The sequence below is a fragment of the Scyliorhinus torazame genome, chromosome 10, assembly GCF_047496885.1.
Source record: "Scyliorhinus torazame isolate Kashiwa2021f chromosome 10, sScyTor2.1, whole genome shotgun sequence".
Lineage (NCBI taxonomy): Eukaryota > Metazoa > Chordata > Chondrichthyes > Carcharhiniformes > Scyliorhinidae > Scyliorhinus > Scyliorhinus torazame.
Window position 1 is genome coordinate 61246843 of NC_092716.1, and position 16532 is coordinate 61263374.

At 45.1% G+C, this 16532-nt stretch overlaps 1 protein-coding gene across 6 annotated transcripts in view; it reads right to left on the bottom strand.

Annotated features, from left to right (window-relative positions):
- neto2a (neuropilin (NRP) and tolloid (TLL)-like 2a) overlaps positions 1–16532 on the bottom strand; it is a 66943-nt gene that overhangs the window by 33841 nt on the left and 16570 nt on the right. For 3 of the 6 annotated variants that reach the window (XM_072518189.1, XM_072518186.1, XM_072518187.1), the window contains exons 3-7: positions 3906–3983; positions 2989–3129; positions 2452–2700; positions 336–380; positions 97–224 (exon numbers count right to left, since the gene is read on the bottom strand). In XM_072518189.1, the coding sequence (XP_072374290.1) occupies positions 97–224; positions 336–380; positions 2452–2700; positions 2989–3129; positions 3906–3983 (641 nt within the window). The remainder of the gene's footprint in view (positions 1–96; positions 225–335; positions 381–2451; positions 2701–2988; positions 3130–3905; positions 3984–16532) is intronic. The other 3 variants (XM_072518191.1, XM_072518188.1, XM_072518190.1) reach the window with 1 other exon arrangement.

A 16532-nucleotide genomic window follows, 5' to 3' on the forward strand; every position in this document is an offset into this window, starting at 1 on the left:
TGCGATAAATGTTCTATCATACAAGGCTCCAGATAGAAATCTCAATGAAAGATTCTCTCTGTGCACTGTCCCCTGTAAAGTACAAACATGACATACTTTAGCTCTTGGGGGGGCTCGTATTGTCCAAATGCAGTCGATTGCTTCTCCAGGTTTTATTTTCTCTTCCTGTTCCACTTGACTAGAGTGTATAATACCATCAGGCCCTGATAGCTCAAACTGGCAGTCTAGAGAGACAAAATACTAATATTTACTGGAAAAGAAACAAGAAAAAATTAACATTTTAAAAATAAAACTAGTGTTAAAAATTCACCTTGAACATGTAACGTCAATCATACCTGGAATGGGGTTCAAAATTCCACCAAGGTAGATAAAATCAGGATCTATAAAAGTAGAAAATTATGACTGTATTTTCAATTTAAATGACATGTTAAATCATGTATCATTTGATAAATGTGTCCAAAAAGCTTCAACGGATTCTCACATGGAACACAATCGATTCCAGTGAGAAAAGGTGCAGGATTTGCCCAGTCCGTGATTGACTCTCAGGAGGCTGACAAGCTGCAGCCGCATATATGCACGTTACTCCCCACACACACCATCCCAGCCAAGAAGATGGCACTGGTTGCACTGGAGCACGCCCACCCCACTGATGGGCCAGCTGGGACCAGAGGACACCTACGGGCGTGCCCTGAGGGAAGACCCATACGACCTGTGGCCCTAGGTTCACATTGGGCAGTCAGCGACATGATGACTATCTTGCAGGTCGTTGCAATGGTGTTCCGTGCCCGTACACTCTGACCCCTCAGCCCACCACCTGGCCAACCCCACTACTCCCCCTCCAGACTCTGACAGAAGGCCCCCCACCCCCAGCCAGCAGCACGACTGTCAGCAAACTATGGCGATGTTGGACACTTTCCCTAACCCCTCTCTCTCTCCCTCAGTAGCCACGGCACCAGTTTCACGATTTTTAAAAGCACAAGTGAGCTTCGCTGTCAAGAATTTGCCCAAGTGGAGGCGGAGAACCACAGAAGCCGCAGAGAATACCGGGTCAGGCCACTAATGATATGCCAACACCTACTGTACGTGAGTTCTGGAATACATTGATGTTGCTGTCGAGGTGCTGGAGAATCGCGATTTGGCATGAAACCGGTCTCCACTACGATTTTGGCACCAAAACCGATTCTCCGCCCAATCGCGTTTCCCGATTAAGGCATCAGCCAACGGAGAATCCCACCCCTCGTCTTTTGGAGGAACCTTACACAAGGAAAATTGTCATGGTGACTGGAGGCTAATCATCACGTTTCCAGGGTATTGCACAGAAGTTTCTCAGCAAAACAACATTCAGGGGCATTTGGACAAATCCAGGTTGGGCTGCCAAATGGCAAGTAATATTTACACCACATAGGTGTCATGTAATAGCCATCGCCTACAAGAGAAAATCAGCTTCAATAGCCCCAAACCAGGGAGTCCATCAACATCTGGAGGGTTACCTTTGGCTCGAGGATTAACTGGACCAGCCACATCGACTCTATGTTTATAATAGTGGGCAGAGGCTGGGTAATGGGGATAATGTCTGTAAAAGGCATTGAAGTGCCCAATCAATCATGATCATATTGAATGATGGAGAAGGCTCGATGGGACAAATGGCCTCCTGTTCCCATGTTCCTAAAGTGTGACAAATGGGTCACCTCATGATTCCTCAAAGACTTTCTTCCGCCTACAAGACTCAAGTCAGTAACGTGATGCAGTATTTACCACATTTTTGGATGGTTGAAGTAGCAATACATGCAAGTAGCTCGACACCATGCAGGACAGAACACCAATCATCAGTGATCAGCGCCAACACTTTGGCTTCAATATCTATCTGCCGGAGTTGTGATTGCAATATGCCCCATTTATTGGACTCAACTGCACCAACTCAAGAAGACTATGTCAAAAGCATCTCCTTCCCCATTGATCTGTATTATCAAATACAGCAGTACAAGTGTCACAGGAACATTATCGACTTCTAGTTCCCCTATGAGTCACACAGCATCCTGGTTTGAGCATACCCATTGCCTCATTGTCACTGATCAAAACACTGGAATTCCTTAACACCATTATGGGAGTATTATCATCACATTACAATTCAAGGAGAAGACTTTGCTACTTTGTTGGAGCAACAATGGATGCACAATAAATGCATACATTTTTATTCAAATTGGGCCATGGTTGAAGCTTTCAACCCATTTAATTCACTTAAATCAAACATTGGACGTATTGAACAGAACTTTCAACTTTGGTAGCAGCCTAAATGGGCAGTGACAGATTGGTCTTCCATTGAACAATAAAGCAGGTTGGGTGAGTAATTAATGGCCAAATTGCTACCCCTTCAATTATGTACTCATAACAGTTGATAGTATACTCAATGAAAACTTGCAAAGTTCCTTTAAATAATAATAATTTAGTTACCTGGCACAAAAGAGTATTTGGCTCGAAATCCAAAACCTTCTAATTCTTCATCCGAAGTAAACTTTATCCATAAGAACCTTCCAGATGATTTAATGAGTGATGGACTTTTTTGACCACAATAATGGTTTATCACACGGGAGAATCCAAATGGTCCATCTCTGACTTCCAAGTGATCAAATCTACAATCCCATGAAGGTTCAATGTTGTAAAGTTCATCAAAAGTGAGTTCAATTCGCTGGCGTGGAGCCGCTGCAAATACAGCAAAATGGTAACAAATGTAGTTCTTGGAGATGAAGCATGCAGTCAGGTTCAAGGTGCATTCAGTTATCATTATCTCTGAGAACGTTTCAAGCAGGGCGGTTATAGCTGTGCAATGTTGTGGCTGGCTTCCAGCTTAGCAATGTTAGCATGTTATATAATGTCATTGTTCAAGAAAATGCTGTAAATAACCACCACCGATAAACATGGACAGATCTTGGTTGAGGATTGACATGAGCCCCAACTAGCACCATAGAGTTAATGAGTAAATCATATTACCTTCCAGTATATAGATACATTCTCTATTGGGAGGGTAGGCATTTGGATAATTTGGTGAAGAAAAGTATCCACCATTGTCATTCCGAACCCAAACTCCACATTGCTTTCCTGACTTGTGATGTGGTATGCCGTTCTGTAATTCTGTAAAATGAAATAATTCAGTTTATTGAGATTTAAAGTGTAATCTTAGAGTTGATATAAAGTTGATATATGGCTGGTAGGTGGCTGGTAAATACCTAGAACATGTCTGGTGCTAAACAGCTATAATATTTAATGGAGATCATTATGGTTTAGAATCAATACATATCCCCTAGCTACTAAAACTATATGCTTTGCTCAAGAACAATCAATGTTTGGAGTGCGCATGTGTAAGGATAGGCAAGAAGAAGACCAGGCACATATCAATAAAGAATCTACTGAAAGTGAGTTGTGAACAGAGATAGCTACCAAAATGTAAAATATTGACGTGGTTTAGGCTTGAATGACTAGAAGCAGATTTTAGACAAGTTAAATTGTAAGTGTATCATTTTCAGCCAGTTTTCTGAGGAATGCTTATTGGCATCATGTGTAAAGGGAGATTGATAGCTGTTGAAGAGGCAAGCTGTCAGTGGAATTTAAGAGACAGAAACAATTAAACTAGAGAGGCACCATAGGCTGAAAAAGTTGCAGAAAGCCTTTGGGAAAACTTATCAACTCATTTTGCAAGGGTGAAGGGGCACGGGACTAAAAATATGACAGGGAAAAGTGATGCAAAAATTAAAAGCCAAGGTGCAGGTTCAAGTAGGTAGGTAAGGGGCAGAAAAGCCCTTTGTACTATCCAACAGCACTTACCCCAACCCCTACCCGCTCTCCTCCCCCCGATCACTACTGAAATATGTCTACAAGGCGATGGAGCTAACTTTCAGACTGCAGCTTACCATTATTGTCACTGGATATGCCATCTCTATGTGCATGGACGGCATAGTTCTGCAGTTGATTCTCTGATGACCTGGACCCTGTGAAGACAAGTCACCATTGGTCATTGCCAGTTAGATATGCCAGGGTTTCACTTGTAATTGGTAGCACCTTGATGGATACAGCCAATCAGGTTCAGCTGAATGGGATATACCTTCCCCCTCAGTTTCGCTGAAAGCATAAGATACTGTGTTTGGGATGCTTTTAGTAAAGCATCCACTATTTTAGTTAGTCAGGCATTCACATATCATACTGGGGCCAATGCTATTAGAATTATAGTATAATGCAGCACAGAATGAGACCATTCAGCCCATCTTATCTGTGCTGGCTCTTTAAATGAGCTTTTTAATTAGTCCCATGTCACTATTCTTGCCAGAGTCCTGCAATGTTTTCAACTTTAGATATTTATCCAATTCTCTCTTGCAACTTTTTATTAAATCTGCTTCCACCATTCAACTGGTGAGCCAGAGGTAAGGGAGCTCACGCAATAGTGAGATGAAATAACTAATGTGTCATTAGCACAAGGGAAGAAGCTAACTGGTGATAGTTGTTGAGTTTTTAAAAAATCCTGATCAGGAACAAGTCTTGTGTATTTCTGGTAAGTTTAAACAATAGTCTCATCAATAGAGGCATGGTAGGGAATCTCTGCTCTGTCAAATGCACATCCTGTGTTATGTGGGAACCCCAGGTTACTTTTCAGGCTAGGGGCAGGCACACATGCAGGAAATCTTGTCAGCTGGATGAGCAGAAGCTTTGATGTGAGTACTTGAGATCAGCTGGTGCCACTGTAGTGTATCTGTGAGGCTGAGATCAACATTGAGAGTCCTTTCAGGAGATAGCCACCACACAGCTTCAAACTGTGCAGGCAGAGGGTAGATCAGTGACTGTCAGAGAAACAAGGAGGGCAATGCAAGTAGTGCAGGAATCCTGTGAGTGCATCTTGCTCTCTAGTTGGCGTTCTGCTTTGAAACTGGTGAAATAATTGTTCCTCTATGGAGTGCAGCCAGAGTAAAATACTTGGTGCCATGGTGACTCAGCTTCAGGGTGAGAGATTGGGACGATGGAGGAGAAAGTTCAGAAAACAAATTTATAGACATGATTCAGGGGTACTACGTTGTCCCCTTGGTACTAGGGTCATGGATGAGACTGAGTGGCTGAAGAACTTTTAGAGGGAGTGGGTGAACAGTCAGAGGTTGTGGTCCATATGGTACCGATGACTTGGGTAGAGAAGACGGGATGAGGTCATGTGGAATGAGGTGGATTTTAGGGAGATAGGAAAGAAATGAAAAAGCAGAACCTCAAAGGTAGTAATCTCTGGATCATCCCCTGTATCACACACTCGTGAATACAGAACTATGAGGATGGTGCAGATGAACGCTTAGCTGGAGAGGTGATTCATGTGGGAAGGCTTTAAACTTATTGGGCACTGGGACCTGCACAGCCAGATGGGTTGCACCTATACAGGGTCAGCACCTGTATCATGGTGGGAAAGTTTCCTAGTGCTATTGGGGAGGGTTTAAATTAACTTGGCAGGGACACAAGAACCTGAGCATAGGTTTAAAAGGGAGAGAAACAAAGTTAGAAATAGAAAGCAGAACATTAGTTACCAAGGATGGAAATGGCTGGCACGAGGGGACATAGCGTTAAACTGAGGGGTAATAGATATAGGACAGAGGTCAGAGGTAGGTTCTTTACGCAAAGAGTAGTGAGGCCGTGGAATGCCCTACCTGCAACAGTAGTGAACTCGCCAACATAGAGGGCATTTAAAAGTTTATTGGATAAACATATGGATGATAATGGCATAGTGTAGGTTAGATGGCTTTTGTTTCGGTGCAACATCGTGGGCCGAAGGGCCTGTACTGCGCTGTATCGTTCTATGCTCTATGTTCTAAGTGTGGGTAACAGAGGAAACAAAAGACTTGGGTGGGATTTAATAGAACAAAATCAGAGTCCTTGTTTGCAGCGTTTAGCGGGGTGTTTCTCGGGGATGCAGACCTGTCAAGGCTGCACTTGCATCATTTCCTGCACTGACGAGTTCAGCTCACCAGTGCAGAATGAGCACTCCTGGATCGGGCAGCCATTTTTAAAGACGGCCTCAATCACGGTAGCACAGTGGTTAGCACTGTTTCTTCACAGCGCCAGGGTCCCAGGTTCGATTCCTGCTTGGGTCACTGTCTATGTGAAGGCTGCACATTCTCCCCGTGTCTGCATGGGTTTCCTCCGGGTGCTCCGGTTTCCTCCCACAAGTCCCGAAAGACGTGCTGTTATGTGAATCGGACATTCTGAATTCTCATTCCGTGTACCCGAACAGGTGCCGGAATGTGGCGACTAGGGGATTTTCACAGTACCTTCATTGCAGTGTTAATGTAAACCTACTTGTGACAATAAAGATTAAAAATACTAAACAACACCTGGTTGAGGCCTCGCTGGGGAGGCCGTTACTTCCCAGGCTCCGGGAGAATATGACGCAGACATAATGACTCATTTAAATCACGCACAGTGAAAATAAGGTCCAGATCGTGATGTCTCTCAAGGTTCGGTTAAATCTCGTGAAACGTCTCGAGCGTCGCGAATGCCGCAAGAGGCCAATCACGAGATTCAATGGCTTTGTTGCCTCACCAAGTTGGACGCGATGAGGCTGGTAAATCCCGCCCTAGATAATAAATAGAACAGTTTGGAAGTTGTTTTGCTCACCATGGGAAAACCATAAAGCAAAATAACCAAATTTACTGAATGACGGTCAAATGAAGAAATCACCAGCAAGATTTCTCTTTATGTAACATTTGCTTTAACATGAATCAGAACCAAAGTAAATTAAACAAGAATTGACAGGCAAATGATACTTCAAATGAAAAGGTAAACCTAACTTTTAACTAAACTTAACTTTGTTGATACAACAAAGATATGTCTTATACAAGCGTCAACACCCATATCACTCCCCACAAGCATGTGGCACGATGTAGTTCCGCAACATACAGCTCGTTATTCATGCAGGGTGGGTTATGAATCTTATCCTACAACAACTTCCACTTTTGAGTTTCATTATCATCAACAAAGCACACTTTGATAACCCTCCTGGTTTTGGGTCACAATAGTCATGATGGTATACCTTTCTAGAGTTCCGCTTCAACCGATCAACCAATAACACCATGGTTCATGGTTTGACCACTTTTGGGAAAACACCCAGCTTTTTAAAATCTCTGACAGATTCAAATAGCTCTCCAGGTTTTATACCATTTTAGCCAGGTGTTATAACCCCACAAGACCCATAGAGATGACCTGATTGATCTCTCCGTGGGGTTCGTGGAGTAAGAGCTCCCCTGCTGAGGGGTGGAGGCCCAACAGAAGAATCATTAATTCCCCGGGATAAAAGCCGGCCCAGGAAGGAGCCGGCATCTCAGGATGGTCCCGGCTGGAACTTGGACTGTTACTTTGTTATTGTAGTTAGTGGAAATAAACTATTCTTGACTCTCCTTTTCAGGACTCCTCATTGACTACAATATTGGCGATGAGAACAAAATGGAACTACAGATGGCACTCCTGGCCACTCAGACTACAGCTGCTTCACAACGCAAAAGAGTAAGGTTTGCACTGTTTCAAAAATGGCGCTCTTTGGTAGATTCGAGGCGTTTGATGGGCGTGTGGGAGGCTGCGCTCAGTATGAGGAGCATATGCGCTATTTCTTCAGGGCAAACGCAATTACTGGGGAAAATCGGCAGAAGGCGATTCTTCTAACTGCCTGTTGGGCTCCCACTTTCAGCATCATAAAGAGCCTAACCTACCCTGCAGCCCCAGACTCCATGACTTTCGAGGAATTAATGACGCTCATGAAAAATCACCACGCCCCCAAGTCATTGGACCTTGTCCAATGATACTGATTTAACATGGCCAAGAGTACCCGGGGAGTCTGTTACGTAGTTTATGGGAAGATTAAACAAACTGGCGGAACACTGTGACTACGGGCTATCTATACCAGAGATGCTACGAGACCGCCTTGTATATGGTGTAAACAACATGGTGACCCGGTGGAAATTGCTCGCCGAGCCGTTGCTGGACCTAAAAAGGCCGTTGAAATTCCCTCACATGGGAAAACGCGGAGAAAGGAGTCCAGGAGCTTCAGGGGATGTCAGGGATGAAGGTGAATAGCATAGGACGCCCCCCCATTCAGACGAGAAGCGTCCCCGAGGAGTGGGTCCGCTGGGACACCACCCCTGCCCGAATACCGTCGGGACTGGGCCCATTGACTGAGGGCTGCTACAACCAGGCGAGAGACCTCCCCAGAATCAATGGAAGAAGATCCGCAGAGGTGCAGCACCTGCGGCCGGAAGAACCACAGAGATGGTCAATGGCAGGTCAGCCGAAAGATCGCTGTGCTTGAGGGAGGCACCCACCTAGAGCCAGGACCCTCTACATAGAGCAGCCCAACGAGGACGAGTGCATGCAGCTGAATTGCATCCTCGTTCCACAGGTTTCCTCCACCAAAATCACTATCCAGGTGAATGGTCACCTGCTAGAAATGGAGCTGGACACAGGGGCTGCAGTAAGAGGGGCTGCAGTAGGATGCCAGACATTCAAAAAGATCAGGGCAGGAATCCAGCAATTGCATTTGTGGGACACCGAGGCAAGATTGGCAACCTATATGGGGGAAATCCTAGCCATCGCGGGTGCAACAAAAACCCAGTTGCATACAGACAGCAGTCCGTCAGGCAGCTCTTGATAATGGTGTGGGAGCCTGGTCTGAGTTTGCTGGGCCATTATTGGTTACACAGGCTCCATTTGGATTGGCAATGGATTTTCAGGATGGGCACTGGGGGATTATATGAAATCCTGGGCCTTTTCCAGGGAGGCCTGGGTAAAATCAAAGGTGCCATGGCCAATTTAAGCGTAGATCCTGAGGCCCAACCAAAGTATTTCAGGACCCGCCCAGTTCCCTACGCATTGCTGACAAAGGTAGGGGATGAACGTAACTGCTTGGAAAGCCTAGGAATCATCCAGCCAGTACAATTTGCAGATTGGGAAGCGCCTGTAGTCCTGGTACTGAAACTGGCCAAAACTGTTTGTTTGTGGGGGATTATAAGCTAACCGTAAACATGGCCTCTCATTTGGACAGATACCCGATGCCACAAATAGAGGACCTACGCAAAGTTGGTTGGAGGACACTCTTTTCCTAATATCGATATGAGTCATGCGTACCTCCAATTGGAGCTAGCTGTAGATTCCAGAAAATTTAAAAGCATTAATACCCATGGAGGCCTGTATGAATATACAAGTTTGCTATTCAGAGTGTCATTGACTAGCACTATTTCCCAGAGTCATGGAGAACATTCTCCATGGACTACCGCGAGTTGCAGTCTATTTGGATGACATCCTGGTCACCAAAAAGCAGCACCTGAGCAACCTGGAGGAAGTCCTCTGCCGGTTCTCCATCCAGGAGTCCACCCTCGAGAGGAAAATGCATTTTCTACGCCAAAGACGTCACATACTTAGCATATGGTGCCGATCAAGACGGCCTGCACCCAGTAGAGGAAAAGATGTGAGCAATCAAACAGACAAAGCCAGAGACCAGGACTGAGCTGCGGTTATTCTTCGGCCTCGTGAAGTATTACAGGAATTTTATCCATAACTTAGCGACCATCCTGGCACCACTGCACACGCTACTGCAGAAGCATCAAGAATGAGTGTGACTTTGGCCACTGTGGATCGCAACTGTGCCCAGATTGAGAAAGGAGGGCTGGCTGTTGTCTTTGCGGTGTCGGAATTTCACCAGTATGTGTATGGGCATTGATTCACCATTGATTCACCATGGGCTAGATGTCCATCGAATGTCGGTCCACCACTTCAAAGGCCTCCATCGAGAACCTAAGACTCTCTTTCAGCACCCATGGCATCTCAGAGGTACTAGCCACAGACAACGGTACCCCGTTCACCAGTGAAGAGTTTAAACGCTTCTTGAAGACAAACAGGTAAAGCACATCCGGACGGCCCACTACCACCCTTCCTCAAATGGTCTGTTCAGCTACGGGACCGCACCGCACGCCATGACCGGAGTGCCACCGGCTGAACTGTTGATGGGCCAGAGGCTCAGAAACTGCCTTAGCCTAACAAAAAAGTAGAATGCAGTCAAGACCTTCAGAGGCAGTACTGAGGAAACACACACATATCAGGAATTTCCGCCGAGGGACACAGTATATATCTGTAACTTTGATGCTGCTGCCCGGTGGATTCCAGGGAACATGGTCAAACAGACCGAACCAGTATCTTACCAAATAATGACATGATAATGGAACGTGCGGTAGCACCTAGATCACCTCCAGAACAGGGAGCCAGAGTTAGGACAAACCCCATTGGATTGACCTTTTTCCAACCCCGCTGGCCCAGCACAGGGGACCTGGGGCATCACCTCTTGTGGGCCTCGCCACTGAGATGCGTGAAGTGGAGGATTCAGAATCTGACATGGAGACTCAGACAACCGAGTTTTCAGACGTTGGTGTTACGGGCCAGGGTTTAGAGAACCCCAAAGTGTATCATGGAGTTCACTTGACCCACAACGTTTAATTTATTTAGGTTATGGGGAGCAAAGGGCCCACTTTATGGGTGTGATGCAACAGAGATCTAAAAGTATTTTTAAACAAAACAATGTTTATTCTGTGAAACCAGTTAACATTTTTAAACACACACAGTAAACATCTTATCAATTATCAACTCAAATACTCCACCAAAGAATAAGGTACTCTATAAGTAACCCTTAATCTTTCCTTGCAACACCCATAAGACAAATACCCTCTTCAACACAGACATCCGGTTCAAATTCTCTACTGAGAGCAGTTATCACTTTTAAATTAGGAAGTGATTTGAAGACATTGCTTTCATGCAGAAAGAAATCAAAATTACACCTGGTTTTGCTGGATGCAGCTCCCAATCTGCAAAACGAAACTAAATACACCATGTAGCTGTTGCTCAAAGTGAAAGTAAAGCAGACAGATAGCCCAGCTCCACCCACACTCTGACATCACTGCAGCTATTTGATAAACACCCATTTCTTAAAGGTACTCTCACATGACGGTCAGTCTCACCAGAGAATGATCACCGACGGTGGTCCCCAGGCGGTCGGTGAGGAAACGATGTTTCCCGACATGTTACACGCCCCCCCCCGCGCCTCAAAACAGCCCGAGGTGCAACTGCGAGCAAAGCAGAGAAGACAACCTCCTCCACTCCCCACGACAGAGGGACTTACAGACTTTGGGAGGGAGGGATGTTATAACCTCCACGAGACACATGAGCACGCCCCGATTGATCTCCCCGTGCCTTTCGTGGAGTACAAGCTCCCCCGCTAAGGGGCGGAGGTCCAACAGCGGGCTCGTTAATTCTCCGAGATAAAAGGCAGCCCAGGAAGAACTCCATTTTGTCAGGGTAAATTGTTCATATTCTATGCTTCTTTTAAAAATTTAAAATGGCCATGTTCCTGATCAGTACACAAGCATGTGACATGAGTATTTCAGTGGTCATAATCATAACTCAGCCAGATTTACTGTAGTTATAGAATTGGAAAAAGGCATACCAAAAGAAAAGGGTTTCAATTGAGAAAGGTCACTTTTACTCAGCTAATATATAATTTAACAACAGTAGACTGGAAACAACTACTTGAAGGTACATCAGTGTCAGAGATTGGGAGGTATTCAAGAAGGAGATAGTGAGTGCTCAGAAAACATATGGTTCCTAAAAAGGGAAGGGGTGGAGCTCCCAAATCTAGAGCCACCCCGGACATCAAGCAGCATACAGTTTAGGGTAAAGCAAAAGATAGGATTATTATACATACTAAACCCAATGGTCAATGTCTTTCAATCCCAATAGCAAGGAATACTGAAGTTGAGGGTGGGATGAACATTGTGGTGGTGGTCATGGTGAGGGGGCGGGGGTGGGGGGGGTGGGGGGGGAAGGTTAGCTATGTTGGTTAAGGGGAACCTAACAATGGCTGGAACATTTAAAACCTCTGCCAATCAATGAACTGAAGAGACACCTTAAGGAATGTGTCTTCGGTTAATGATGGAAAAGCGCTTGTGGCTTCACTGAAATTATGTTTCTTCACTGGGCCTCTGCACTCTGCTTTTCAATGAATCCAAACTGGAGCCAGGACAAGAAGGTCCTAAGGCTCCAGCACAATAAAATCAAGGCTGCACTTTTAACCACGGTCAGTGGCGTGCATTCCCACTCCTCCACTGACTGAAGATCTGCACCAATGTTTTGGGACAGATCAGGCCGAGGAATAACGTAGCTGACCATAGAATCATAAACTTCCTAAAGTGCAGAAGGAGGCCATTCGGCTCATCGAGTCTGCACCGACTCTCGAACGAGCGCCCCACCCAGACCCACTCTACCACCCTATTCCCGCAACCTCATAACCCCACCTAACCTGCACACTAAGGGGCAATTTTAGCATGGTCAATCCACCTCACTTGCACTTCTTTGGACTGTGGGAGGAAACCAGTGCACCCGGCGGAAACCAACGCAGACAGGGGGAGAATGTACGAACACCACACAGACAGTCATGATGTGTATAAATGTACAAGGCAGCAAGATACAGTGGATAGTAAGGGCTTAGCAAAGAGATCAATAATCAGGGGACATAGATTGCAATTCGCTGTACGATCAGAGGCGAGTTGTGGAAAAATGTTTTCCACCCAGTGGGTCAGAGGGATCATGCACTCACTGCAGAAACCGTCATTTAAAAAAGTATTTGGATATGCATCTGAAGCGACAGCTATGGAATGTAGAATTAGGCTGGTTAACTGGTCAGCAGACATGATGAACCAAAGAGCCATAAATGGCTATGATTCTTTTATTCACCCTTTCAGGCAGTGCATTTCAGATTATAATATTCAGTTCCAATCACAAGTCCCCCAGATAATGAAGCAGTCTGTGATCACATGAGGGCTGTGGAAGTTCAATCCTTGAGCATCTTTACAACCAAAGTCAATAGATTTCTGAGACGAATGACAAAGGGATTATGGAGATAGTGTGGGAAAGTGGCATTGAGGTAGATGATTAGCCATGATCTAATTAAATGCTGGAGTAGGCTCGATGGGCTGAATGCCTATTCCTGTTCCTATGATCCTATGCTGCAAGAGAGGCTTGGGCTGATAAGCGGCAAGCACACCACACAAACTACAGGCAATGACAATTTCCAACAAAATAAATTTTAACCACCTTTCCTCAACATTTAATTATTATACAATTGTTAAGGCGGCACGGTGGCACAGTGGTTAGCACTGCTGCCTCACAACGCTGAGGACCTGGGTTCGATCCTGGCCCCGCCCAGCTCACTGTCCATGTAGTATTTTGCACATTCTCCCGGTATTTGTGTGGGTCTCACCCCCCACAATCCAAAGATGTGCAGGTTAGGTGAATGGGCCACGCCAAATTGACCCTTAATTGGGAAAAAAAGAATTGGGTACTTTAAATTTTTTTTTTAAAAATCGTACAATTGTTAAATCCCTTATCATCAATATGATGTGATCACCATTAACCAGAAACTTAAATGGACTAGCCAGAAAAATACAAGAGCTGATCAGAGGCTGGGTATACTGTGACAAGTAACTCACCTCCTGACTTTCCAAAACCTTTCCACCATCTACGACCACATTCAGGAGGGCAATGGAATGTTTTTTAGATGCCTGGATGAGTGCAGCTCCAAAACCACTCAAGAAGCTCAATACCATCCAGGACACAATAGGCCGCTTAATTGGTGCCCTATTCATCGCCTCAACAGTTTGTCATCTCCACCATCAGTTCACTATGGCTACAGTGTGTAACATCTACAGGATGTACTACAGTAATTTGTCAAGGCGTCTTCGACAGCACCTTCACAATTCATAACCTCTGCTGTCTAAAAGGATAAGGGCAGCAAGTCCACAAGAACACCATGATCTGCAATTTCCCCTCTAGGTTACACGCCATCCTGACTTGGAAATATATCACAGCACCTTCAACATCACTGCGTGGAAATTATGGAACTAGGGCAGCAAGGTGGGGCAGTGCTTAGCACTCCTGCCTCATGGTGCCGAGGAGTCGGGTTCAAATCCACTTTCACAGTCCATATGGGGTTTGCATTCTCCTCGTGTCTGCACGAGTCTCACCCCCACAACCCAAAGATGTGCAGGGTAGGCGGATTGGCCATGCTAACTGGAAAAATGTAAAAAGAAAGAAAAATTCTGGAACTCCATACCTAACAGCATTGCAGGAGTAGCAACACCACACAGAGTGCTGCGGTTCAATAAGGTGGCTCATCACCACTTTCTCAAAGGCAATTAGTGATGAGCAATAAACGCTGCCCTTTTTCCTTCATGTCGACCCTGGTTCTTTTGTCAATTACGATAAATCTGTGTCCTCTGGTTAACAACCCTTCTGCCACTGGAAACAGTTTCTCCATTTACTCTATCAAAACCATTCATGATTTCAAACACCTCAATAAAACTCCCTTCAACCTTCTCTGCTATAAAAAGAACTCAGATATCTCTGGTTCAGGGACTGGCAACCTTATTAACACGAACCATTTAAAAAAAAGTCAAAAATCTTAACGCCACAATACTGTTACTCAAATTCCAATAATATTGAAAGACAAGATAGAGACACATTTTAACTACAATTTAAGGTTTTTATAGATAAAGTTGTTAATTTAATGATACTTTCTCACAAGAACAATATTAACAGAAGTTTGAAAAATGAAACAAGTAATTTACATATCACAATAATGGGTTCAATCGATCAAGGTTGGGAGCGGCACATGAGTCCCTCATGAGCAGCACGTGGCTGCGATCCTTGCTCTAGTTTATCCATATAACTGAAGTCTTTCATCCCTGGTACCATAATGAAACAAGTAATTTACATATCACAATAATGGGTTCAATCGATCAAGGTTGGGAGCGGCACATGAGTCCCTCATGAGCAGCACGTGGCTGCAATCCTTGCTCTAGTTTATCCACATAACTGAAATCTTTCATCCCTGGTACCATAATCGTAAATTGCTTCTTCACCCTCTCTGAGGCCTCAACATCTTTCTTAAAACGTGGAACCCAGATTGGACACAATGGGCTGGATTTTCTGGAGCTCGCTGGAGTGGACTAGATGACGGACGGGCACAAAGAATTGCACAAGAGGCCGGAAGTCAGACTCCTAGCAGTGGGAAAACTGTAAATTATGAGGTCAGCAGCAGTAAGGCAACAGACTGGGAAACTTGTCCGTTAGGGGTGAGAAGCTCATTGATATGCAAACTACCCATCTGCATATAATTTAAACATAATTCGATTTAATCCTGCCTCCCGATTTAGAGAAGCTCAAATGTGTCTCTTGTGCGTACTGAGCCGCAAACTGAAAGCTGGTGGCTTACATGTGGCCTCCTTGAATCAGTTTGAGAATCCTTTGGCCTTCCAGGAGACTGAGCCACAGGGCATAGGATTGATTTTGGAGACGATTTCTCGGTGTAAAAATTGATAGCTGACAGATCGAGGGGCGAAACCTCAGGCAGGAAATTCAGAAGCCATCGCAAAAAGTGGCATCACAGATCTAAATCGCTAAGGCTGGGACAGTGAAGTGGCTGCAAGAAAATAGAGAGGTAGTGGCAACACGCGGGGCTTTCTTAAATAATCTGCAAGATTATTTCCAACTTTAAGACAGGACTGGCTGACGTTACAATATGGCGCCAGATACTGCTTTGCAATCAGGTGATGTGGGCTTCCCACCATGTGATCTGGCAGGAGTCCGGAGTCACTCGCAACCTTGTGCTTACCAACAAGGAACTGGGTCAGCCGATCACCATGGACCCGCGCAAGATGACTCATGACTTCTGAACCTGCTGGCAAGACTAAATCCAGCCCCATATTTCAGCTGTGAACTAACCACCGTTTTATAAACATCGAGCATGATTTCTGCACTTTTCCACAGTCTGCCTCTATTTTTGTAAAGTCAAGGATCCCATTTGGTCTTTTCAACTCATCCTGTCATATTCAAGATTTGCACACCCCCAGGTTCTACATTCCTATTGCCCCAATAATATTGTATAATTTAGTTTACACTGCCTCGCTTCATTCATCTTACCAAAATGAAACACTTCACATTTCTCTGTTAAATTTCATCTGTCATATCTCTGCTAGTTTTGTCATGCTGTCTTTGTCCACATGAAATCTGTTACTAAACTCTAAATAAGTCTCTGACTCTATGGGCAGAATTTTACGGCCCCTCCTGCCGGAGGTATTTTCCAATCCCGCCGAAGTTAATGGAGTTTTGAATGGCTTGCCCCATTTTACGATAGCACACGTGGCTAGCACTGTGGCTTCACAGTGCCAGGGTCCCAGATTCGTTCCCGGCTGGGTCACTGTGCGGAGTCTGCATGTTCTCCGCGTGCCTGCATGTGTTTCCCCCGGGTGCTCCTCCCACAGTCCAAAGACATGCAGGTTAGGTGGATTGGCCATGCTAAATTGCCCTTAGTGTCCAAAAAGGTTAGGAGGGGTGATTGGGTTATGGGGATAGGGTGGAAGTGAGGGCTTAAGTGGGTTGGTACAGACTCGGTGAGCCGAATGGCCTCCTTCTGCACTGTA